The 25,658-nt window shown below is 46.6% G+C and overlaps 1 protein-coding gene and 1 pseudogene across 4 annotated transcripts in view; one reads left to right on the top strand and one right to left on the bottom strand.

Annotated features, from left to right (window-relative positions):
• The window catches only part of Wdfy4 (WDFY family member 4), a 287,946-nt gene that overhangs the window by 246,544 nt on the left and 15,744 nt on the right, over positions 1-25,658 (bottom strand). For 2 of the 4 annotated variants that reach the window (XM_004874534.4, XM_087210586.1), the window contains exons 2-5: positions 18,158-18,389; positions 4,793-4,907; positions 3,660-3,766; positions 1,955-2,089 (exon numbers count right to left, since the gene is read on the bottom strand). In XM_004874534.4, coding sequence (XP_004874591.2) covers positions 1,955-2,089; positions 3,660-3,766; positions 4,793-4,907; positions 18,158-18,373 — 573 coding nt within the window. In that variant the 5' untranslated portion in view covers positions 18,374-18,389. Of the gene's footprint in view, positions 1-1,954; positions 2,090-3,659; positions 3,767-4,792; positions 4,908-18,157; positions 18,390-23,374; positions 23,742-25,658 lie in introns of those variants that run through there. The other 2 variants (XM_087210585.1, XM_087210587.1) reach the window with 2 other exon arrangements.
• Positions 12,386-13,384, top strand: LOC106008616 (protein NipSnap homolog 2 pseudogene; annotated as a pseudogene).

Raw genomic sequence — 25,658 nt, 5'->3', positions numbered from 1 at the left:
CAGCTTGACAACTGTCACAACTGTCACAAGCTCCTTCCACAGAATGAACACATTGTCCCCTCTAGTGTGTTGATGGAGCAGAAGCTGGACAGCTGTGCAGCCAGGCCTCTGAGCCCATCTCTGGACCTCCCTTGCAGGTTGATGTGGCCACGTATCCTTGATCTCACCTTGAGCTTGGATGACCATTTCTCTGCTGGCTTCCCTCTCCTCTCTGCTCCCTCTACCACATCTGGGCCAGGCTACCCTGGAGTCCCTGTCACCTTCTGCCCTCTGGTTAATGCCATGTCCTCAGAACACCTCATGCCATGTTCTCTAATGTAAATTGTTCCCCACCAACATCTCCCAGAGTGCTTCTGACTGTCCCTTCAGAGCACTTATAAAATGGGTAGCTACACATGTCTTCGTGGACTGCTGTCCCTCACTTGACATCCCCACTTTTCAGTTACCCATGCAAGTCAGGACTCTGTGCCTGCTGTGTCTGACACAGAGCTGCATGGTCTTTTTGTGCAACGTTTGGATGGAAGCCCCTGTGGGATGCAGCCATGGTCACGCAGTGATGGGACACCACAGGGTCCCCTGCTCCCTCGCCCTGGGGAACAGAGAAGCAGGAGGAGCAGCTGGAGGACACAGCAACTCAGCAGCAGAAAAAGCAGACAACAGAGAAGAGGCAGGAGGGCCGGGGATTTAGCTCAGTGGTTTCACCACCTGCTGCACAAGCACAAAGACGCAAGTTTGATCCCTGGTACCAAAAAACAACAACAAAAAAATAAAGTACTTGACAGAGAAGAGACAGAGGAGATGAGAAGAGGGAGTTCCCCTGATGCTAGGCAGCCAGAATTGTCTTCTCAGAGAAGGAAAAAGGTGACATCGCAGTGAAAAGTGTGACCATCCTATGTCCCCAGCAACTACAACTCCACACCTACCCACCACACCTTAGTCTGCATGGATTGAGGGTGACAACACACACACATCCTATGACAGCAGAGGGCCTTGCAGGGGGCCTAGTGGAACCCGTGGGCAGGGCTGGTGTACAGGAATGGTGCACATAATGAGATGGCAGACATATATCACACTGACCCCAGACATCACAGCGGCGGTGAAACATTCCTGAAGCCTAGGGACGCCATGGCTGTTGCCATGATAATGTCCTAGCATACATGCTACCTACATGTTTGTGACAGCCCTGGTGTGAGCAGACACACTTGGCTGCCAGTTGTATGAGCCCAGCACATACAATTTTATACAGTACCTAAATACTCAGTAATGATTACGAACAGCTATGCTGTGGGCTTCTCCACTTACTGTGCTATACTTCTCATTGTTTCAGAAGCAGGCAAGTCCAACATGTGGCCTGCGGGACAGACATGCAAAAGTCATAATAAAAAATATTTCTAAAAGAGAAGTTTTGTTTCATATATATATGTGAACTATATTATATATTTTATATGTGGCCTAAGACAATTGCTATTGGCTCAGTGTGGCCCACACAAGGCAGTTTGGAGTGCACTCCTTCCACTTATTAAAAAATAATTTATCATAAAACAGGACTCATGTTTGCTGTGCCTCTGGATTGTAGCAAGAGGCCAGCTGCATAGTGACCAGTACAATGTAGGTTTGGGCGGACACTCTGCAGCGTTCAACGTCAAAGTTCCCAAACTTAACAGTGTCTTTCTGAGAATGTGTCCCTACCACCAGGTGCTTCGTGGCTCCTGTTCTATGAGTTGGGCTTATGTGTGTTCTCAGAGGGGAAAGGTCCAGAGAGAGGGGTTTCCAGGAGCCAGAGAGTGAGGACCTGAGTGCAGACTGCAGGAGGAGGCAGGGATGTTGATACAGCGATGCCATGTGGTGCTTAAAGGGGACAATCGGGGCTGAGAGTCAAGTCTCCCAGCAGCCCCTGACAGTCTGCTCCAGCAGCCAGGTTGTGGCCTGGGGTGAGAGGGCCTGTATCTCTCACCTGCACAAACATCCTCTGCCCTTGAAGGTCACTCTCTAAGAGCTCGTCCTTGTCCACAGGAAAGACGAAGAAGAGGTACAGGCATTGGAGGAGTAGGGCCGGGAGTCCAGACTCAGCCACTCTGCTCAGTGTCTTCTGCAAGGGAAAAGCACATGTGAGCTGGCCCTGCTTCCTGCCCGCTTTGTGAGGGCTGTGGGGACATCATTTCTCTCTGAGCACCATCTCTTCAAATGCAAAACGCAGTCAACCATGGGTCCCACCTCAGTGACTGTGAAGGTGATGTTTATATAAAGTGCTTACTGTGTGCTCAGTAAGGTGAGCTCTCTTACAAGGTACATGGAGGAGGAGAGGGAGGAAAGAAGGAAAGAACACAAACAGAAAGAAAACAGAGAAGGGGGAGAGAGAGGGGATAAGAGATCACAGAGGCTTCCTAACAAATCACTGCCACTGAGATTGGTAACAGGTGGGTGAACAACAGGGCGTGGCTGCAAGGCACCCACTCTCTGGCCTGGATCCCAGCCTTTGCCAAGACCAAAGTGGACCAGTGAAAGTGCCATGCAGCAGCCTGGGGCCACCAGCAGAGGCCACAAGAACAGCAGGGCAGTGGAGATGGAGCTTCCTGGGCCTCCTTTCCCTGGAATCAGGATGTAACACAGCTGGCACACAGCTGGGGACCCACCCCAAAGGATCCCATGGAAGGTGACGTCCACCTGGCTGGATGTGATTCTGCAGCCATCCCCAGTCTCCCCAGCCTCCCCAGGCTTTAGGGCAGCTGCTCTTCCTTCCTTTCCTGCTTCAGGGCCACTTGCTCCAGTGTACAGCAAGCCATCATGTGGATTTGTCCCCACTCAAACTGCGGAGAGGACTTCCGGGGCTGACAAGTCCTGGTTCTCAGGCCACTGGTGGTGCCCACCCAGTGGTGGTTCTGGTTGGCCAACCTGAGGAATGGCCAGAGGTCCTTCCCCAATCCATACTGAAGATCTGGCTTTGGCTCCACCCTCAGACCATAGGTGTGCACTGTTTCGAGGCTTCACGGCTCTGAACCCATTTGTGCCCGTGCAGTTTACCACCCACTCCCATGCTATGCAGAGGTTTCTAGGTCTTCTCTGCATGGAGTCTTGGCCATTTCTGCTGGAGGCTATAGCTATGAAGGGCCATTTTCCCCTTTCCATTTGCAGGGCTGTCGCCCCAGGATCAGGGCCAAAGTGGGCAGTTGTGGGCCAGCCTGTGGGTTTGTTAGGAAGCAAAAGAAGAGCAAAGGTTCAGAGAGGCTCTGAGTCAGAGGGGGGCTGACACCCACAAGGTGTTTTCTTGTCACTACTGTGGCATTGCCACAGTCAGACTCAGGGCTGCAGGGGTGGGAGGTCTCTGACTGGCACCATGTGTAGGATGCATCGGCCCTGCCCCACAGGCAGGAAATAATAAACATCAGCCCTTCACTCTGCGTACTGGACCTACAAGAGAGGTATGATTGCTTCTGATTCTATAGTTGGAGACACAGCCTAGTAGCAGAGAGGTAAAATCTTGTCAAAGGGAAAGCAGGATTCAAACCTGAATTTCAGACCCTGAAGTCTGTGTTCCATGGCAGAGAGAAGAGCAGAGAAGTGATCAGATTGGAGAAAAGGAAGACACTTGGGGACATGCCACCTGCTGTGTCAGAGCCCTCTGTACACCAGAGGCACCCAGCAGAGGCTAGTGAACTCACCGCGTCTGTCCCAGTGAGCACATATACCGACTTCAGGAGCAGGTGGCCGTCCTGATCCATGTCCCCTCTCCACCTCAGCAACTGCCCAGCTGCCACCCGTGCTTGCTCTGGAAGACAGCAAGTAGCTGGGGTGCAGGGACTTGTGCACCCCAGCTCCTTCCACCTGGGCCTCCCCTCTGCCCCTCACACGGGACCTACTCCTGCCCCTGCAGAGGGCCCTGACTGCTGTTTGCACATCCTGGGGCACCCGCATCTCCACCAACACACAGGCAGCTGACGAGTCTGCCTGGAGGACAGGCTGCATCCTGCCACCAACCAGCGCAGCCTAGTGGCCACTAGGGTGTCCATGCCCAGAGAGTGAGAACTCGCTCCCCACTGTGGAGCCTCATTACCATCCCTGCATCTCCGGACAGGGACCCGTAGTGTGCTTTGTGCTCAGGCTCCTCCTGCCCCTCAGCCCACAGCCACACACACTTTGCCCGGTCACAGGAGCAAAAGTGTGCAGGTCACAGACTCTGCCAAAGAGGTGCACTCAGGCCCCTGTATCTTTATCAGGCCGAGCTCTTGGCGGAGGCCCTGTCCTGTGTGTCTGTCTGCATGAAACCTGCCCGTGTGTGTGGCACTGTGTGTCTCTATGTGTCCCTGTCTTTGTGTAAGACTGTCTGCGTGAATCACATGTGTGTAGTATCTCTGTGTGATTGTGTGTCTGTGTGTACTGAGTACACTTGACCTATGTGTGCTTCTATGGCTGTGTGCACACTATCATGTGTAGGTGTAGCTCACATCCGTGTGCCTGCTTGTGTCTGTGTTCACTGTCTATATATGTGCAGTGTGAGGGCCTGGGATGCAGCTCAGTGGCACTGTACCTGCCTCTATATGTGCAATGTGCAGTGTGACTGTGTGCACCTGTGTGCCTGCGTGTGCAGTGTGTGCAGTATGACTGCGTGTGTCTGTGCCCCAAGAGCACCTTCCCCCTTCCCCCGCTTTTCCCTCTGTCTGGAAGACCTCAGAGGCAGACTGGGTCTGGCCCTGCTGTGGGCACTGCCTGGCTGCGGAAGGAGGCTGAGCCCAAGGCACAGGTCAGGAGGGTTCTGCCTGCAGCCTGCATTCATTCCCGCAGACCGCTATCTCACCTGCAGGCTTCCCGGCCAGGACCCTCTGGATTTGTTGGGCAAGCTGGTTGGAAACATCTTCTGCCAACCTTTGGAGACTGGGGAAGCAGATGATGCCCACAGAGTGTTCCCAGGCCTGGCGGGCAACAAACAGGACTGGGTCAGAGGTGTCAACTCCACAAGCAAGACAGACAATCACCTTGCTCCTTCTTGGCCAGCCCCCGCCAATGGCTCACCGTTCCCAGTGCTTCCACAAGGCCACCCCATCCCCTACCTTGGCTTCAACCCGGACCACATACAATGCCTTGAAATGCCTGCTGCGCCCAGACCCACACATCTCATCAAACTGGAGATCTTCCCAGACACCTGCTCCCGGTGCTCAGAGACCAACCACCACCTGCCCCCAAACTGCTGCACCTGGTGCCAGGATGGCCCTGCCACATGCCCAGCTGCCCAGATGGGGATGCCAAGAGTGACTCAGTAGCCCTCCTCCCACCTTCCTTACCCCATCACTGCTATGTCTGACCCACCTATTACTCAGTGGCTTGTCCCTTTTCTAATGCTGCAACAAAATACCTGAAGCTTTCAATAGAACAGAGGTGCTCTAGGGAATGAAAGATCCAGATCAGGGGCCCTCATCTGTCTGTCCTCTGCTGTGACTGTGTTACCACATAGCAGAGGAGCAGAAAAGGGAGCCACGTGCAGAAGGGGCCTCAAGCATGGGGCACCAGCACTGATTCTTCCCCGGAGCAGTGGCCCCATGAAGTGATCACCTCCCAGGAACCCCCCTCCTAACTTTCCAGCCTCAAGAATACACCACTGGAGACCAAGCTTCCAGCACATCAACCTTGGGGAACACACTCAAACAACATCCAAACCACAGCACAGTTTTCAAATCTTACGCAGCCATCTTTGCTTTAGTCATTCAATAATTTCCTTAAGATAAACTCAAAAATGTCCTTTGCCCTCCCACCATTGGGTTTGGATACAGCAGTCCTTCTCTGGAGGCTACCACAACAGGGCCCCATCTCAGAAGCAGAAAGAGCTGCTCTTACCAGACTTCAGACCTGTTGGAATTTCAACGTTGAACTGCTCAGCCTCCAGAACTGCCAAGGGGGAATGAAGGTTTCCAGTCTGGGAAGTAATTTCTCACCCCAGAACTGTGGCAGAACTTACCATCTGTAGCACTTCTCTGAATATACTTACTTGGGCAATAGGCAAAGAGAATGTGGTCCTTGTGTTCTACTACCTGATGCGAATGAGTTATCAATTACAACACAGTACACTGAGACCTACTAGAGGCTATGTCCAAGTGAGAGACTGAATGTACAGTGGACAATGGCCAGATCATACATAAAAATAGAACTGACCCACAATCTGCAGCAACTAGCTCAGGAAAGAAACCCATTAATTCCCTTTGCCATCCCCAGAAGCAAGTCTGCTTTCTATACTAGAATTGCAGAAAGACTAACCACAGAAAGCCAATGGTCTATTCACCCCTAAATAATCACACAGGAATACCCACTGATAGCTGCCTGCAACCTACTCATGTTAACAACCTCCAATCAGAACATACTTGAAGCCTTCCTTTCTTCAACTATGCTATGATTTAAATGTGCCCCCCCAAAAGTTCATGTGTTGGAAACTCAAATTCATATGTCAATGGTAGCTTAGAGCAGGGCTTCGGGGAGGTAATTAGGGTTAGAAGAGTTGATGAGGGTGGGAACTCATCGTGGCATTAGTGACTTTCTAAGAAGTGGAGAGATCCATGCTAGCACACTTTTGTCTTGCCATGTGATGTCCTCTGTTAAGGTGCAACAAGAAGGCCCTCACCAGCTGCTGAGGGTTTGCCAGTGCCATGGGCTTGGACTTTTAGCCTCCAGAACCATGCACTTTTCTTTCTAAATTAAAAAAAAAAAAAGATAAACTCGAAAACGTAGAATTGCAAATTAAAGTGTGTACTGTCTTCTCAATCTTTGGTGCCTATTGCTAGCTTTTTCTCTTGATAAAATTTACCAAGCTAGACTCCATGGGCTCCATGTGAAGCTGGCTTTTCCACATCTACATGGGTGTTCTCATGCCTGTTCATCTGCAATGAAAAACTTCAAGGAAGAAAACGTATCTCCCCATTTCAGTCTTGATTACCAGAGTGGATAAATGCTTCTCATGCTTCATGAATCTGCCATTTTTATTCTTAGCCTATTACTCTATTAAGATTTTTACTCCTTTATTTATTTAAAGAAGATCTTTATATATTTTTTGTTTGTTTGTTTGTTTGTTTTTGGTACCGGGGATCAAACTTGGGACTTTGTGTTTGCGCAGCAGGCTCCAGAACCCCTGAGCTAAATCCCTGGCCCAAAGATCTTTATATATTAAGAATTAGCCTTTGATATATAATACATTTGCAGTTATTTCAGGTTTCTCGTCTGTCTGTTAATTTGGTATTATTTTGGTTTAGTTGTACAGAATTCTAAAATTCACATCAAATCAAATTTCTCAAGCTAGACTAAGCCCATGAGTGCATTTTCTCCACTGACCCTCCCACACCTTGAGGTTGGCACTCTCTTTATGCCTACTTTGCAGAAACGGAGGCTGAGCTGGAGGTGAAGCACCCAGAATCAGCACCCAGAGGTGAATGCTTTCATGTACACAGAAAGGCCAAGTACCATTTGCCTGTCTGGGAGACTGGTGGTGGCCATCTGGAGCCCAGCAGTCACCTGGCATGGCCACCCTGGAAAGAAAATCCATCTTCTAGGGTCAGAACTTCTGCGGGGAGATGATTTCTCTCCCCAGGACCATGTACGCTGCTGCAATGTCTTTCTAACAAATTCCTGTGTCTCCTTCTCTGCACCCTCGAGCCCTTCAAAGACCAATTTGCAGGCGGTTGACTCAGAAGTATCTATATTGTCTCTGGAGCACTGGGACTTCAGGAAGCACTCTACAATAAAGCAAATGGGGCCACTGCGAGTTGAACAGTAATTGTACTCGGAGCCAGCTCTCCCAAGGCTCGGGCTCCTTCCTGGGACTGCCATGGGCTCTTCCAGAGGCTGCTTTAACTCTTTCAGGCCACTGGGGTGCTATTTGACACGCAGAGCTGATCATTTGCTGAATGGTACCGTGGAGACTCAAAGAGTTAAGGCAGCTTCCAAAAGGCCCTAATTTTTTCCCAAACTGGGACTTGCACGCTGGGAGAATATTGCTCAATATTTTTTTAAAAAACTTTTATTTACTGACATTGTCTAAGCTACACCATCAAGCCCTGTGGCTGTCCCTCTGATGGAAGAAAGAGAAAATGATGCTCTAGTCTCTCAAGGAAAATAAGGAAGAACCCAAGCCCTTGAAGAGATGCTGGGGGAAAACTCAGCCTTACAATGACAGGAAGAACCTGGTTGGTGTTCCAGCCTGACCCGGATGTCACTGTTGCTCCCCTTACTGCAGAGTCGGGAGTTTTGTCTTTCAGTGAGTTTCTGCCATGACTTTACCTGACTTTCCCCAGCTAGCGTGACACGTGGGCAATCTCCTTAGCAAATTTAAAAGTAAAAAAGTACTACATCAAAGCTTTGTTGGAACAACAAAAAATGTTGCTTTTCAATTGTCGTTACATTCACCTTTAGTATCTGAATGATTGACTGCATTCAATGACATGAACTCTGTACCACTATCCGAATAGTTAGCCTAAGAATAGGCACACATGTGTACACACACACACACACACACACACACACTCTAAGTACAAGTAATTTTGTGGATTACTCCCCCATGTCATCCACTGTTATAGTTATCTATTGTTGCCTGAAAAACCACCCCAAAATTGAGTGGCTTAAAATAACGGCAGTCATCAATTTAGCTCATGAATCTGGAACTTGGGCAGGAGTCAATAAGGACAGCTCTGCTCTGCTCTATGCAGCTAGGGCAGCTCAGCAAGGCTGAGACCCGCTGCCAAAATCCCACTAGTGTAGCTGGAAGGTGGTTCTGGCTGTGGGCAGCAAGCACAGCTGTAAGGTCAGACCTTAAGTTTCTCTCTACATAGACCTTTCCTCAGTCCCATTCAACATCCTCGGTACAGAGCAGCCAGATTTTGAGAGTGAGTATTCCAAGCATCAAGAAGAAGCCTGAGTCTCCTGAGGCCTGTGTCAGCCAAGCCAAAACAAGCCATCATCAGCCCATCCAGATTTAAGGGGAGGGGACACAGACCTCCCACTGTGCATGGAGGAGTGTGATCCCTTTCCCACTGTCATCATCCACCACACCCATACATCTCCCATTATCCCACAAGGTCCCACACAAGACTATCTGTCCCACAGACCAGGAGATTGTACACTAACTTATGGGCATTCTCTTTCTTGCTTCCCATTTTCTTCCAAGTCCACATCCTAAGAACCATCTTCAACCACTACTTCCATAGCTCTAGCCTTGTGCATCTCCATATCACAGAATATCTCTAAGCATTGTGAGGACCTGGAGGCTTCCCTTCCACTCAAGAAAACTCAACCCAAGACCAGGACCAGCCCATGTTCACCACTGAATGCCTTCTTCTTGTGGCATGAGATCCTATGACCAAAAAGGCACTGAAAAGACCAAGGCCAAGGGCTCCTGGCTAGAAAAGAATAAGAGCCTCTTGAATCCTCCCTGCAAACATTGCCCTGCACACTGCCAGCTCATCGGCCCTGTGCCACTTCCTATGTGACGAAATAAAACCTTTTCCCTGTCTGCAACATCCTGCAGTCAGCTGCCCAGACATCACATGTGCATGGAGTAAAGTTGTTTGTGTGCCCAAAAGAAAAGTAAGGTCCTAGCCAGCAAAGTCATTGTCCTCCAGTGAGTCACAGGATAGATAGAGAAAGAGAAGCCAAATATGTCCCATCCTACACACACTGACATTACACAAGGGAGCCCCATGGTCAGCAATAGAGACTTGGGGTAGGCTAGCTGGGTTTGGTTCACACAGCTAACAACCTTGGCTGCATTATTCAACATCTATAAACCTCTTTCCTCTTTTGTAAAGCAGCAATAAAAATAACTCCACAGTGTTATTGCAAAGTCTAGGAAACATTCTACCTAAGCTCTGGTTAGCCAGTCACACCCTGTAAATATGACCTAGTTATCACCAGCTACAGCAACTGCTCACCTGGACATCAGGGGTTTACATCTTGGCCCTGCCCCTGGCTAACTTTCAAACTTAGGACATTGACTTAGTCATTTTTTCATCATTAGGACAAAATACCTGATACCCACAACTTAAAGGAGAAGAGGTTTATTTTGCCTCAGGTTTTTAGTTCATAATTGGCCAGCTCTAAGGCAGGAAAGCACAGCAGAGGGGTCTAGGGGAAGAAAAGCTGCTCACCTCATGACTGTCAGGAAGCAGAGAAAGAGAGAAGGGAGGAGTTAGGGAGAGTAATAAACCCTTCCAGGTCACACCCCAGTGACCTGCCTCTGCTGATTGACCCCACCTCCTAACAGCAAGTCAACTATAGCCCGCCATGGTCCAGTCCTCTCCTGACAGCCCTGCCTAGGAATCCACAAGGGTCTTGGAGGACATCTAAATGTAAACCATGACAGGTGTTACTTCACCCCAGGATCATTTTATTTCTCTGGATGCTGCTCCATTTACTGCACTTACTTGCCAGGAAAAGATCAAAATTCAAAGTCTGCTTTCTACTCCATGTATATTATTTTTGCATATCATAACGTTGAAAAAATTGTAAATTGAACCATCCTATGTCAATGACCTTGTGTCTATGGTTCAGATAGCACCAGCCAAAGGCAGAACAGAGTCATATTAAAAGAGGAAGGAAGGAAGGAAGGAAGGAAGGAAGGAAGGAAGGAAGGAGAAAAGGAAAGGAAAGAAAAGAAAAGAAAAAACGGGAAAGGAAAGAAGGGGAGGGGAGGGGAAGGGAGGGGAGGGGAGGGGAGGGGAGGAGAGGAGAGGAGAGGAGAGGAGAAGAGAGGAAAGGACAGGAAAGGAAAGGGAGGGCATCTGTCCCTAGATTGGGCTTCAACTTGCCAAAGATTAAAACTAGACCTGTATCTCTCACCATGCACTAAACTAAAATCAAAATGGATTAAAGATCTAAATATTAAAATAGAAACTCTGAACCAGTTGGAACAGAGGTTAGGTAGAACCCTTGAAGACATCGGGGTAGGAAAAGATTTTATGAACAAAACCTCAGTTGCCCATGAACTAGCACAAACAATCAACAAGTGGGATCTCTTCTTATTAAAAAGCTTCTGCACAGCAAGAGAAACCACCAGCAGTGTGAAGAGACAACCCACAATGTGGGAAAAAGTCTTCACCTGCTCTTCCTCAGACAAAGGTCTACTATCTCGAATCTATAAAGAACTTAAAAAGATCAGACCTCCCAAATTTAAAGACCCAATCCAAAAATGGGCATCTGAAATGAACAGACATTTCTCACACAAAGAAGTAGAAATAGCAAATAAATACATGAAAAAATGTTCAACATCACTGGTCACTCGAGAGATGCAAATGAAAACAACTCTGAGATTCCACCTCACTCCAGAAAGAATGGCTGCTATCATGAAATCAACCAATAACAAATGCTGGCGGGGCTGTGGGGAAAGAGGAACCCTGCTCCACTGCTGGTGGGAGTGTAGACTGGTGCAAGCACTGTGGAAATCAGTATGGAGATACCTCAAAGAACTAGGACTGGGAGTCCCATTTGACCCTGCTATTCCACTGCTGGGGATCTTCCCCAAAGAATTAAAAGAATCATACCACAGTGATATATGTGCACCCATGTTCATAGCAGCGCAGTTTGTAATAGCTAAAACTTGGAAACAGCCCAAATGCCCATCAACTGGAGACTGGATCAAGAAAATGTGGTTTTTTTATAAAATGGAGTACTACTCAGCCATCAAAAATGAGAAATTAGAGGCATTTATAGCTAAGTGGATGCACATTGAGGCGATACTCTTAAGTGAAATAAATAGGACACAGATGTGTAAATACCAAATAGTTTCTCTGGTGTGAGAAACTGAAAGTGTAAATAAGGACTAAATGTATAATAGGTCATGTGAAATAGGAAGAAAAGGGGCAAAGGGGAAGGAAGTGGGAGGGCTAGGGGAAAAGATAGAAGGGAATGGGATTAATATGAGAAAATGGAAAAATAGGAACAAAATCTTTGTAAATAGGGAGGGCTGGAGGGGTTGAAGGGAGGGCTGGGCAAGGGTGAAAAACAAGAACCAAGAGAGACTATGTAAAGGTGCAAATTTCCAATGATGAATGTCATTATATTGTATACCTAAAATGTATCAATGATTAGAATGAATAATCGATAATGTAAAATAGGAAGAAAAGGTCCAAAGAGGTAGGGGTAGTGGGAGGCACAGGGGAAAGGAAAGAAGGGAAAGGAAAAAATGCTGAGAAATGGAAAAAATGGAAATAAAGTCTTTGTAAATAGGGAAGGGTGGAGGGCGTGAAGGGAGGACTAGGAATGGGGAAAAAATAAGAACCAAGATGCATTACATAAAGGTACAATTCCCAATGAGAAATGTAATTGTGTTGTATACCTACAATGTACCAATAAAAGAATTTAATACAAAAAAAAAAAAAAAAAAAAACTGAGGCAGGAGAGGCCGGGGCTCCGGAGCAAGATGGCCGCGCGAGTGTTACGCGCCCAAGGAGCGGCCGAGGCCCAAGACCTCCTGCGGCCGGCCGCCCCGGCCCCTGCAGCCAGCTGCCGGGTCTCCGGAAACTGACGTCTTCCAGCAACAGACCTCGAGAAGACAGCTGGTTAAAATCCTTATTTGTCAGGAAAGTTGATCCAAGAAAAGATGCTCATTTGAATCTCCTAGCCAAAAAGGAAACGAGCAGTCTGTACAAGTTACAGTTTCACAATGTTAAACCGGGATGCCTAGAAGAATACAACAAAATTTGTCGAGAGATGTTACCAAAGGTTCATGAAGATAAACATTATCCTTGCATTTTGGTGGGAACTTGGAACACGTCTTATGGCGAGCAGGATCAAGCTGTCCACCTCTGGAGGTATGAAGGAGGCTACCCCTCCTCATGGAGGTCAGGAGTAAACTCAGAGGAAATCAGGAATTTGCGAATTTCCGTAAGGCAAGAAGCAACATGCTTCTCTCAGAAGATCCAGCTGCTCCTGGAGTTCAGTTTCTGGAATGAACCTGTCCTCCGGTCAGGACCTAACATCTACGAACTCAGGTCTTAGCAGCTCCGAACAGGGACCATGACTGAGTGGGGCAATTACTGGGCCCGTGCAATTTGTTTCCGACAAGACAACAATGAAGCAGTGGGAGGATTCTTCTCTCAGATTGGGCAGCTATACATGGTGCATCATCTTTGGGCTTACAAGGATCTGCAGAGCCGAGAGGACATGAGGAACTTAGCCTGGCACAAACCCGGCTGGGAGGAGCTGGTGTATTACACAGTCCCACTCATTCAGGAAATGGAGTCACGAATCAGGATCCCTCTGAAGACCTCTCCCCTGCAGTAAAGCTAGAGAATGAGTCTGTACCCACGTAAATGTCTGTGGCAAGTATTTATCATGAATTAATTTAATTGTATATCAAGTGAAAAAAGAAACTGAGTTATAAATGGCTGTACATAGCTTACAGGAGGCTCTTTTCTCTAAAGCTGACGTAATCATGAGAAAGGAGACCGTATTACAGTGACTGTAGCAGTGCTCCGCCAGCCTCTCTGAGACCCCCATAAATTTGTCAAACCAACTGTGGAAGACTTAGCCTTCCCTCCCTCCCTCCCTGCCAGATTAAAATTGGAATCATTTCAGAATAAGATTCCAACCATGAAAAAAAAATCAACCATTTCTTCTAAAAAGCAAATGCATTTTTTTAATCACAGGTTTTGACAAATTTCTTGTACTCAGAAGAAATACGAATTTTATCATGTTTCTCAAGCAGTTTTCCCGAGTCTCAAGCTAGGCACTGTTATGAGTGTACCCAGCACTGGAGATGTTTGAATTCACTCTCCTTTCTCACCAGTCGGAATAGAGCCGGCCGTGGAGGACAAGGTGCATTTAACTAGTAATTCGCACAGGGCACATGGCGCCCCCATGACGGGGGAAGAAGGCCTGAACCTATGTACCATATGTGATTTTTGAAATGAACACATTGAATAACACTAATTTTTATTTGTCATATTTTTCTATAAAACAAGTAGTACTTGGCAAAGAGGTTTTATTTTGTAAAGAATCACTTGTAACCTCCGTCGGTCCCCGGTAAGGGTTTCAGGAAGCACATAGCGGACTCCCAAGACGGTGTGGAGGGCAGTGCATGATGAGGTTTTAGTTGGCCTAAAGCTGCATACAGTGCTTGGCCTCGCTCTGTGTGATTTCCTTTTAACACAGTGTGCCAATCTCCTGACTGTAATCATGTGAGTGACCTGGTGAACTGGAAAATTCCATGTGCCCCACAAGTTGAAGAATTTATGTGTAAAATAAAGCGTGCAGAAATCTCATATCAGATGTCAAACTTTTACATGTGACTGGTTTCCTCCAAGAAAATACCAAAGTCAATAAACCCCTCTCAGTTTTCACATAAAAAAATAAAAAGACTGAGGCACTGTGCAGCATGTCCCAGCTCAGAGCTCTGCTCCAGCCTGTGAAGAGGAGAGAAAAGGAGCAAAGCCCACCACTCTGAATGAGAACTTGGCTTCTGACTCACTCTGAAGGGCAGCTCCCTGCCTGGCCACAGAGTCCGTGAGATCCTATTTGGTCTTTGACCACAAAGGTTCTTGAGTGGGTGAGCGACCTGCAGTCATTCTTCAGCCCAGAAGGCCATTGGGACAGAACAAGCCAAGGCCAGCTTCACACCTGCCCAAGAGATGACTGCTTCCACAGAAACAATGACAGGAAGAAAGAAGGGTCCTCCCTGCAAGGTGTTTGGGGTTAATCATGGGAGAAAACCAAAGAGAAGAGGAATATCTCTGACAAGAAGTTGCCAAAGCAGCAGCCTGAGAGTTGGCTACACAAGATCAGGTCCATGTCAAGTCTCCAGATTCCCTGGGCTGAAGCAGGTGACAGCCGCTGAGGCCGACTATACATAGCATCAACCTCCAGCCACACCCTGACCCTCACAGGTCACCCCTTCCATGCCAGGTCTCACTGATAAAGGACCAACTTGTCAGGCGGGACCCCACACCCCAAGAATGCAGCACTTTCCAAGCAGCAAAGACCATTCAAACTCTCTCCTGTGCATTGCCTTAGCACAATGAATATCCAGACCATCCTGAAGAGTCCAGTATAGAGAGTTGAGCTCCTCTGAGCAAGGGCTTTTTTCAACCGAAGTAGTTCAGGACTCTTATAATCACCCAGGAGCCTCAAATCCCAAGCCAGGCATGGTTTCCATGACAACCAAGCTATGCATAAGGCTTTGACGTTAAGGGCCTCATTGCATGGAAAATGATACAATATTTTAGATTTTGATATTTCCAAAAGAGCCCTTCATAGACATCTTGGAAGAACACTGCTTTTCCGTTATAAAACTCAGGACAGAATGGTTACAGGCTTCACTGCTTACACAAGGGCTTTTATTCCAACGAATATTTTCAGGCTTTAGATACAGCTCACATTTTATCTGCACTATACCTCCCATCTCCCCCATCTTCCTTCCCAGCAGCAGGTCCTAATTAAGAAGGCCGAGGACCCAGACAGGGTTTTATTAGTCAGAACTAAAGAGAAACAACAGGTTTGTAGGCATTGCAGGACTTAATAAAAGAATACCGATATTAAGTAAATGATGAGAAGCCTGTAATATTCAGCCTCTACCGGGCTCATCAGAGGTGGGCTCTAGGGATCCAAAGCAGAGGCGATTGTGTCAGCAATTCGGGACACGGTGGAGGTAGGATCAGCAACAGCTAGGCACATGGACCATCGGTGCCAGGCAGCTGCAGAAAGGTGCGGCCCTGTCTGCTTCCCATACACTATCACTCTGCAGTCCTCATCTCCACTTACCCTGTCCCGCATCAGAATAGTGTTGATTTCTCTTCACAGACAAGGAAACTGAGGTCACTGGTACCTCGCTAACTTGACCCAGAATGCACAGCTAGTGAAGGGCAGAGCCAAAGTTGGATCCCTGGGCTATCTGATCTGAAGGCCCATGTGCTCAATAGCAGTACAGTGGGGCTTTGATGATGGGGCAGGGCAGGGACACAGGATTCAAGCCCAGGCTCAGTGGTTAGAGAGCCCACTGTCTCTGGGCCTCACATCCCAGAGCCGTAGAGTGAGATAACAGAAATGAGAATAGCATTTTGAGGAAAGATGCTAGGGAGCACAGGACTGGGGTAAGCAGAGACCCCAAGACTCTTCTGTCTGAAAGAGGATCTCTTACTCTTTCTAGCCCACTACCAGGATTACCACATCTGCCAAGTGCATAAAGGGAAGATGGAAATCTGGTTTTCATGTTTTTACAAAGCCACCTTACCTAGGGTATTTTAGGACAACAATATCAACAGAGTAAGATGACTTGCTTCTGAGCAACCAAGCAGAGGCCACTTGTGTGATATTAAAGCCACCAACTTCAGTTTTCAGTCATTCTAGAAGTGACCTCAAGTCTCCATCACCTTACAGATTCAAAATTAAGAACAGTAGGGTGGCTCCAGTTAACAATATGCTAGTGCATATTTTCAAATAACTAGAAGAGAAGATTCTGCATGTCCTCCCCACAGATGTGGTAAATGGTTGAAGTGGTTGATAAGTGCCCTAATTTGATCATTCATTATACATTGTAAACATGTGTGGAAACATCACACAGCACTCCATAAACACTGACAATTACTGTGTATCACTTTAAAACAATCTTAAAATGTGCATGGAACCAGAAGAGATCCAGAACTGCCAAAGCAATCTTGAGAAGGAAAAAAAAAGCAGGAGACATCACAATTCTCGATTTCAAGTTATATACTCCAAAGGTGGAGTAACAAAACCAGCATAGTACTGGCACAAAAATAGACATATAGACCAAAGCAACAGAATAGAAGAAACAGAAACAAGCCTATGTACCTACAGCCATCTGATTTTTGACAAAAGTGTCAAAAACATACATGGGAGAAAAGATAGCCTCTTTAACAAATGGCACTTGGGAAATGGGTTACCCATGTGCAGAAAAATGAAATTAGACCAGTATCTCTCACCTGTACTAAAATCAAATATAAATGGGTCAAAGGCCTAGATATAAAACAGTTTTAAACTACTACACTTGATCTTAGACAAAAGGCCAAGAAGCTGAAACACTTTGAAACTTCTAAAAGTCAAAGAGGGGAAAACATTTGAAACCATGGGCACAGGCAAGGACTGCCTGGGCAGAACGCCAACAGAACAAGAAATAATACCAAGAACCAACAGGTAGGGCCACATCAGATTAAAAAGCTTCTACACAGCAAAGTAAACAATTGACAGAGTCAAGAATCAAACTACAGAAAAGGCAGAAATTGCCAGCTACACTGCTGATAAAGGACTAATGTCTAGAATACACAAGGAACTCAAAATAATCCCCCCAGACCAGCAACACATTTTAAATACGGGCAAATGAACTGAAAAGAAGTACTTTTCAAAAGAAGAAGTACAGGGCTGGGGATGTAGCTCAGCAGTACAGTGCTTGCCTGGTAAGCACAAGGCCATGAGTTCAATTCCTGGTACCAAAAAGAAGTACAAATGGCCAATAAATAGGGGAGAAAAATGTTCATCATCTGTAGCCTTTAGCAAAATGCAAACTAAAGTTACTCTGAGATTCTGTCTCATCCCATCAGATCAGCTGTTGATGGATGTTGGGGAGCATCTCTGCATTATTGGTGGGAATGTGCAGTAGCACAACCACCACGGAAATCATTGTGGAGCTGCCTCAGAAAACTGGAAATTGAAATTCTATGTGACCCGGCTATACCTTCTCTGTGTATGTTCCCAAATGAGTTAAAGATAACAACTATATTGATAGTTCACACCCAAGTTTATAATAGTGTAATTTACAATAGTTAAGCTCTGAAAACAGCTAAATGCCCATTCACAGATGAATGGATAAAGAAAATGAGGACATATATATATATAGATATATATATCAGCCATAAAGAAGAATTAATTCGATTCATTTTCAGGAAAATGGATGGATCTTGAGACAATAATGTTAAGTGATATAAGTCAAACACAAAAAAGTTAAATATCACATGGTTTCTCTCTATATGAGAAACAAAATTATAAACAAATTAGAGTAAAATAAAGGCAGAGTTTTTGAAATCGGAGAAGGAGATCAGGATAGGAGAATCAAAAATGATCAAGATATATTTATATATATATACTAATTCCCCCAAAAGAATGCAAACATCATATATTACAAACACACATCAAGTTTTTAAATTTCTAATTTTAAATAAAATTTTATCAAAGGAATTCTGACCTTTAGGAACAGGGGGAGAAGACTCAGCAGGCTCCTCCGATGTCCTGGGCTTCCATGTGCCAACTGCTGGTATTCCAGAAACTTCCTTTCTAGCATATCCCAGAGAGCCGTGGGGCTGGGGCTCTGCCCTCCAGGTGGGGAATCAAGCTGCCCTTCATTTTGGGAGCCTGGGTCCTCAGCTCTGTCTTCAGCCTTTGGGAACTCTCCAGCCTCCATGCTTGACAAAGCAGATCTGAATCCAGAGCAAACAAATGAAAATGAAAAGTACTGCCTGCCTTGTCACTTCCTGGCGATCGTCTGTGGGACGAGGTTCTGTACTCATTCTGCTCAGTTCCTACTGATGGCAGTTCCTCTAAGAACCTGAAACTCATCCAAATGAGGAAGGCTTTTGAATAAAGAGAGTCATATTTGGATGAAAGTAACATGTAACTGACAATCCAGTGTGTGCCAGGCATCGGGCTATACTCACTACACAGACAAAGAGCAATGGCTGTGCTTGTCCTCCGTATGTAAGGAAAGAAACCCTCAAGGCCAAGATGAATGAGCAACCAGACCTCAAGTCCAAACACAAGCTTTTAACACTAAAGCTTGCTGGTATTTTTTAATTACTCCCTACTTTAACAGTAAGTAAAGGAGATGTGTAAAGGGCCAATAGAAATAATCCAATGTGTGTTTAAATTTTTTTAAATATTATAGAAAAAGATGCATTGCCATGAATACCCCCCCAAAATACTCCCCCTTGGTTCAAACACATGTATCCCATCATTCCTGCCACCTTCTGAAGCAGTTCTGCAAGTCTTCTTTTGTGAGCATCTTTACCAAGTATGATCAAAAGTACAATGAATGTTGCTGCCAAGTGCCATCCAATGGAAAAGCGGATTCATAAAAACACTACAGTGTGTTCTCAACCACCATATTCAATGAATCTGGCATTACATGACTTCTGGCTCTTTCCCAAAGTCAAAATGATCATGAAAGGTTTTGAATTGATTCAGGACATCAAAGCAGCCATGACAGTTTAACTAAAGACACTCATGAAAAAGGACTTCCAGAGCTGCTTCAGAAAGTGGCAAGAATGATGAGATAACTATTTAAAATGAGGAGACTATTCTAAGAGAAATTAATGGCATGCATCTTTTACTGTAATAAATTTTATAAATTAAATATTCACCATGTTTCAGTCATGCCTAGTATTTTACCAGTATTTGTAAAGGCGTGTAATTCTTTTTTAAAAAGCATTATTTATTTTTAAAATTGCTTAACGAAGATATAATTCATGTACCATACAATTCACACATTTAAGGTTATGTAATTCCATGCTTGGGGTGTATTATATCATTACATTTGTAAAGTTGTAGCAGTGTATATGTGTGTCATTTCAACTATTTTTCAGTCCACAACTAAGTAGCATAAGTACATTCACAGAGGTATGCAGCTGTGGCCACTGCTTATTTCCAAACCTTTCTGGAAGGTGTGTGATTCTACATCAAATAATCACTTCCTTCTACTTCATGAGTCTGGAAAGATAGATCCTTCATTCTCAGCATTATGTTTGTTCACACTCAATAGTTTTAGAGGACCCTGTCCTCACAATGACCCTATAAGTCCCCAGGCTTACAGGAGCCCTCTACAAGTGCACACGGAGATGATTTGTGCAGACCCAGAGCCCAGAGCCAGTAGATGAAAATAGCCAAGAACCATTTCTCTGATACCTCCACACCTATCTTTGACTTTTCAGTTGTTCAACTGTTTAGGTGAGTGGTGATTAACTCACAGCGTAGCAGAGGGTTGTGGTTTGTTTGTCTGTAATATAATAAACTCTAAGGACAGATTGAAGTGTCCAGACTCCCTGCAAGAAGCATCCCACAAACTCAATGCCACCATGTGGGAACCTACCCACAATCGCAGAGTAGCAACCAGAGGGACACGCAGAGGCAGGTCACCTGGAGTCTTGCTCTTGGCTACACAGCAGAAGGGGCACCTCATGCTCTATTTCTGGTTCAGCCATACATTCTTTGGAGGCTAGAATGGGAGTCAGTCCTGTGTCACTTGGGAAAGCTAACCATTCCCCCTTGAAATTTTCTCAAACTTTATGTGTACGAACCTGTGTGTCCCTGGCTTCTCTTCAATCACACATGCTTCTTAGCTCAGACTTCATTTACAGAAATCATTTCCTTTGAGTGAACAAGTTGTTGTATATCCACACAATGAAATACTATACAACCCATAAAAATGGAATGAACTATTGACACACGAGTATCAAAACATTTTGCCAAGTTAAAGAATCAAAACACAAAAGACCTCAAGTAAATGATTCCATATGTGAAACTAGAAAAGAAACTATCTTGTTAGAAAACAAATCAGTAGCTGCTGGAGACTGAGAGTGAAGAGGAAGGAGTTTGATGGCAGGGTCAAAATGGAATTTTTGTGGCTATGATAATGTTTGATATTGACTGTGGTGGTGGCTACATGCATGTTTACATTTGATAAAACTTGTGAAATGTAAGCTTTAAAAGTGTGGCTATAGTTTGGATCTGAACTTGAAAGGTTGGCCCCGAACTTAGTGTTCTTGGCAAGTGACAGGACCTTTAAGAGCCAGGGCCTAGTGGGAGGTCTTCTGGTTATTGGAGGCATGGCCTCCACAGACCTGGGGGGACCCTAGCCCTCCCTATTTCTGCCTTTCTCTTTCCCATTATGAGGCTTCCTTGCCACTCTACTGCCATGAGCAAGAGAATCGTTCGGTCATGGACCAAAACCTCCAAGACTGTGAGCCAAAATGAACCTTTCTCTAAGATGACTTGCTCTAGGTATTTGTTGCAGCCATAGAAAGCTGATGCTGGTGTATTTTATATATGTAAATTCCAGCTCCAAGTCAGTTAAAAATTATATGGAGAATGAAGACTCAGTTGCACATTGAAAAGCAGAATACAAAACAGTATAAAATCAGAAAACATTTTCTTAGTACAAAAGCCATGTTAGTTTATCGTCAAAAACTGGGAAGGAAGGAAATATCAGGAAGAACATAAAATCTGCCTATCCCCAGAAAAATGATTGCTGATATTTCAGTTTGTATCTATAACTGTGTTGTCTAATAAGAACATACTTTAATGCTGCTAAAGCAAGGTTTTTATATATACTTTGCTTTAACTGGGTGGTTGGCTGGGGCTTGGGGGAGACTCTTGGCTTCTTTCGGGGGGTTGAACCCCAGGGAGGGCGGTGGAGCTGCTCACAGTCAACTCTGTCCCTGACTTGGACAGGCTCCTGTCTGGCTTTGTTCACTTACTCATGGAATCCCTGGGCTTCCGCTCCTTGCTCCTACCCTCTTGAGCACAGCCTCTCCCCCAGGACCTAATATCCTCTGCTTGCCTGCATTTCCAGGGCCCGGTGCTTCCTGCGTCTCACTATTTTCACTCAGCATTATGTCCCCAGATCGGAGCATTGTCAAGTCTGCTCCCTCTAACACAGCCTTGTGCCCCAAAGTGGACATCATATCCTTATTAACTTGTTTGTTCTCAAAGTGACTTGGATGGCTGGATTATGACTTCTGGGTCTGCACACAGTGCCACAGGGGACAGGTCCATGCAGGTCCCCTCAGGGACCTCGTGAGACTCTAATACGTCCTCAGGAGCAGCATACTTGACTGAAGGACACATGCCTGCCCAAGGCTACCTGGTCTCACAAGACGCCTCCAGAGAGCTGCACCAACCACCCTGCTCCACCGGGCAGGCCAGGGCTCCCTGTCGCTTCACTGCCTCCTCTCACCTTGCATCATCCGGCTTTCTGATTGAAGTCACCCTGTCATCTCATCAAACCACTGAACATGAACATCTCTCCAGATGGGGTTCCTCTCTGTGACCTGACTTCTATCCTGAGCCTACTTTTCCTTGCCTTCCAAGACAGAAAATGTTCTAGAAGCCAGTCTCTTGCTTCCGATCCATTTGTCTTATAAATTGCTGATAACTTTCTGTCCTTAAGATCCTCATCACCTTCATTTTCAATGGCCTTGTGCTAGCCAAAATAATGTTGATGGTTTATTTCACAATCCCACTCACCAGGCATGTAAGGAGTTACCATAAACAGCACTGGTGCGGCCATCTTTGGGTCTACTCAGGATCAGTAACAGTCCATAACACCTCCCAGAGTCCTAAACGCAGGTAAACTTTCTAGGCTCTTGGCCCATATTTCCCAGGAGTCTCCCTTAGAGCACCGCATCAGCCAGCAGTTAGTACCACCTTTTAAAAATCCCGAAGATTTGACAGGTACAACAGAAACAAAAGCTGATGCCGCCCTCCTATCCCTGGCTGCACGGTCACTGCAGCGGGAAGAGCTGAGCACAAGTCTGACTGCCTGCTCCCCACCTCTCCTGAGCTCTCTGCAGCTGCTGTCCTGGAGTCAGACCGGTGTTTATACACAGTGGAGTACTATTCTATCATAAAGAAGGATAAATTTGGTTCATTTTTAGGAAAACAGGTGAACCGTGAGACTATAACTTTAAGTAAAATAAATCAGACACACAAGCTTAAATATCTCATGATTTCTCTTATATAAGCAAGCCAAAGTATATATAACTTAAAGAGCAAAATAAAGATAGGTAATAGGAAACAGGGAGGTGGATCTCTTGCAAATGGAAGGGAATCAAAAGATGTAGGAGAGAGATGTAAAAAGAATTAAGATGTATCATGTACAGGCACCAACTTCCCAAGAGGAATGCAATCACTATGTACTGCAAACGTAATATAAAAATAAAAATTATAATTAATATTATAATAAATCATAATTATAATATGTCATTATAAATGAATTCATTGTAAATAAATTGGTATAGATTATAAATAAAAATAAATTAATAAATAGAATGATATAGATTGTAAAATTATAAATAAATTAATAATATGAATTATAATAAAATATAATTGATAATAAAAACACAAACTAAGAAAACAGAATTGGACTCCAGAATACGCTCTCTGCATGGGTTCTTGGCAGGAGTCCTCACCCTCTCCTCTCCTTGGGACTTTAATGACCCAGAGAGCCACATCCCCAGGAAGCACTAGCTCTCCAAAAGAAAGATCACTGTATTTGTGAGGGCCTGGGGCAAAGTAGCTGCTCAATAAATAAAGAGCTCTTGACTGAGTAAGGCAGCATCTGAAGTCAGGGAAGAGGGTGCCCCCTCCTAACAGCAACATAAACTTGAGACTCCTCTGTCCTCTCCCTTACCTTCATCTGTAGAACTGTGCTTCTGCTCTTCTGTGAGATTCCTACTCGGATATCCCCCAAACAGGAAAGCCACTGTGTGGAGACCACGCTGTCATCTGTGTCACCAAGAGCCCAGCCCTGTCCCTGCTCTGTGCTCCTGCACACCTAGAGCCGCCCGACCCCCGGAGGGGTGCTGCACTCCCACTCGGATGCCAGCGCTGTCCGGTATCACTCCCTGTGTGACTGGCCCCTCTGAGGACCAGCACAAGGGCCCCTCCCGGGAAAAGCAAGCCCTGAGCCACAGCAGGGCTCGGGTTCGGAACGGAAAGCAACGGACTTGCAGGGAAAGTGCCTGAGCTGGCCGCCCCCTCTGTGGAGCAGCCCTGTTTGCTGAACCGAAACGCGCCCTCACCTTCTGGAACCCAGAGTTTGGAGAAACAAGAGTTTCTAACAAATGAGGATCCGGGAAAGGGCCGGGAGTCGCTGTCTGACTCACACATCGGGCCACGGCCCCCCCACCCCACCTTCCACCCTTCACCTTCGCCCACTTTTGTTTGGCCTGAAGGGGAGCAAGTGGCCTTTCGGCAGGTGAGGACTGGCAGGAAAAAATCCACCTGCTACCAAGGTGCGTCCTACGCCGGCAGGACCGCTGCTGCACAAACTCAGGAAGAAGGACACGTGGGTGCCAGGGTTCTTGGGGACATCTCTGGGGCCACAGCTATGACAAGGCATCTACTTGCCTTGGGCACTAGATTTAGGGACAGGGCAGAAAATGATAAATTAATGCATTACGTTTAAAAACCAAATCAGTGCAAAAACTCCATGATGAACAAAATCCCAAAATTTTAAATAAAGTCAGGATCCTCCCCTGCACTTGCCTAAACCTTTCTCTTCCCCCTGGCCTGTTCCTGTGGGAATATAAGCTCGGACCAATTTTCACCAAAATCAACAGCTTTAACTGCAGCTCCCCTGGCAGGAGGAGCCCAGTGGCTCCAAGCACAAACTCCAGCCAGGCAGTTCAGGATGAACGCAATGGGCACAGATGGAGGCTTGAGATCCATGTCTACCTCTGTGCCCTTCTCACCTCCCTGGTAGGACTGGGGGACAGGCACTTATCTGTGCCAACCTGGCCCAGGCAATTCCGGGCACCTCTTTACTATCGACCCCCATCCTTCAACATCAAAGCTCTCGGGGGGCGCTGAGCCCAGGCAGAGAGATGGCTGCCCAGCCCTGTCCCCAGCCAGACACACTGATTCCCAGCTTGAATCAGGCCCAGCTGCCCCTCCTGCCTGGCTTCCTCACAGCCAGAATGGAGTCCTTGAGATCTTGCAGCAAAACCTGCAGCCACTGGCGGGGATTGGAGGCAAAGAGAAGACATCAGCCCAAATGGTCCCCACAGTGGCATCTTAGCCAGGTTATTTTGAGGGTCACTGTACTGAGGGTGGGGTGCAGCGGGCAGAGGGAGAGGAGAGGGATTGTCCATGGCCTCAGCAGCCCCAGGCACCCTGGCCTGTCCTGTGGGGTGTCGCAGCCCATGCACCAGCCCCTTTGAATTCCCTACCAGGGCAACACCTGGAGCCCCAGGGAGCCAGGGGGCTCCGGCTGAATGAAGGTCCTGAGGGCTGTTTGACAACCCTTTGAGAGCTGTGCAGGGAGGTAAGAGTCTGGAAGCAGCCCTAGGAGCTAAGATGCCATGAAGGTATCCGGGAAAAGCCATTTCAGGGCAAAAAGACTTGAGAAGTGACCCCGAGGGTGGGTCAGAGGCAGCCTGGGCCCCCACTCTGCAGTCCAAGAGGAAGAGTTGCTTAGATTGAATGGAGGGACACGATGTTCTTCCTCCATTCTAGGAGGATGTTCTAGGCACATCTGTGACTTTACCCATTTCCCACTGTACACTCCAGGATTCACTTCTCACCTCTACCCAGGGCCATAGCCCCAGGCCCTGGAGCTGGGGGAGCCTCAAGCCAGATGGCACTGAATAGAAAAGCAGAACCATGCCTGTGATACCTGTGTGACCTGCTTCCCTTCAAAGCCAGATCCCAGCTGCCTGCAGCAGACCCGGAGACCCTTGCCTAACACCTGCAAAGACAGAACCTCCACCCCCACCTGTGGCTCTCAGAAAAAAGCCCAAAGACTCATTGTCCCAAATGGGCTCGGACTCCCAGGGTGGGGCTAGGCCTGCTTCCCTTTCCTGGCCTTTCACATTCACAAGAACCAGTTAGAGGCAGGTTGGAGAGAGGCAGGAGACAAAGGTGACCATGCTCTGTGCTGTGAGCCTGCATCTCACTGCCGGAGGATGTGGGGA

The sequence above is a fragment of the Heterocephalus glaber genome, unplaced genomic scaffold, assembly GCF_053883595.1.
Source record: "Heterocephalus glaber isolate CG9 unplaced genomic scaffold, H.glaber_assembly_v1.0 deba00001150, whole genome shotgun sequence".
Taxonomy (NCBI): Eukaryota; Metazoa; Chordata; class Mammalia; order Rodentia; family Bathyergidae; genus Heterocephalus; species Heterocephalus glaber.
Note: the sequence above shows the minus strand (reverse complement) of the source record. Positions and strands in the feature narration are given on the sequence as shown.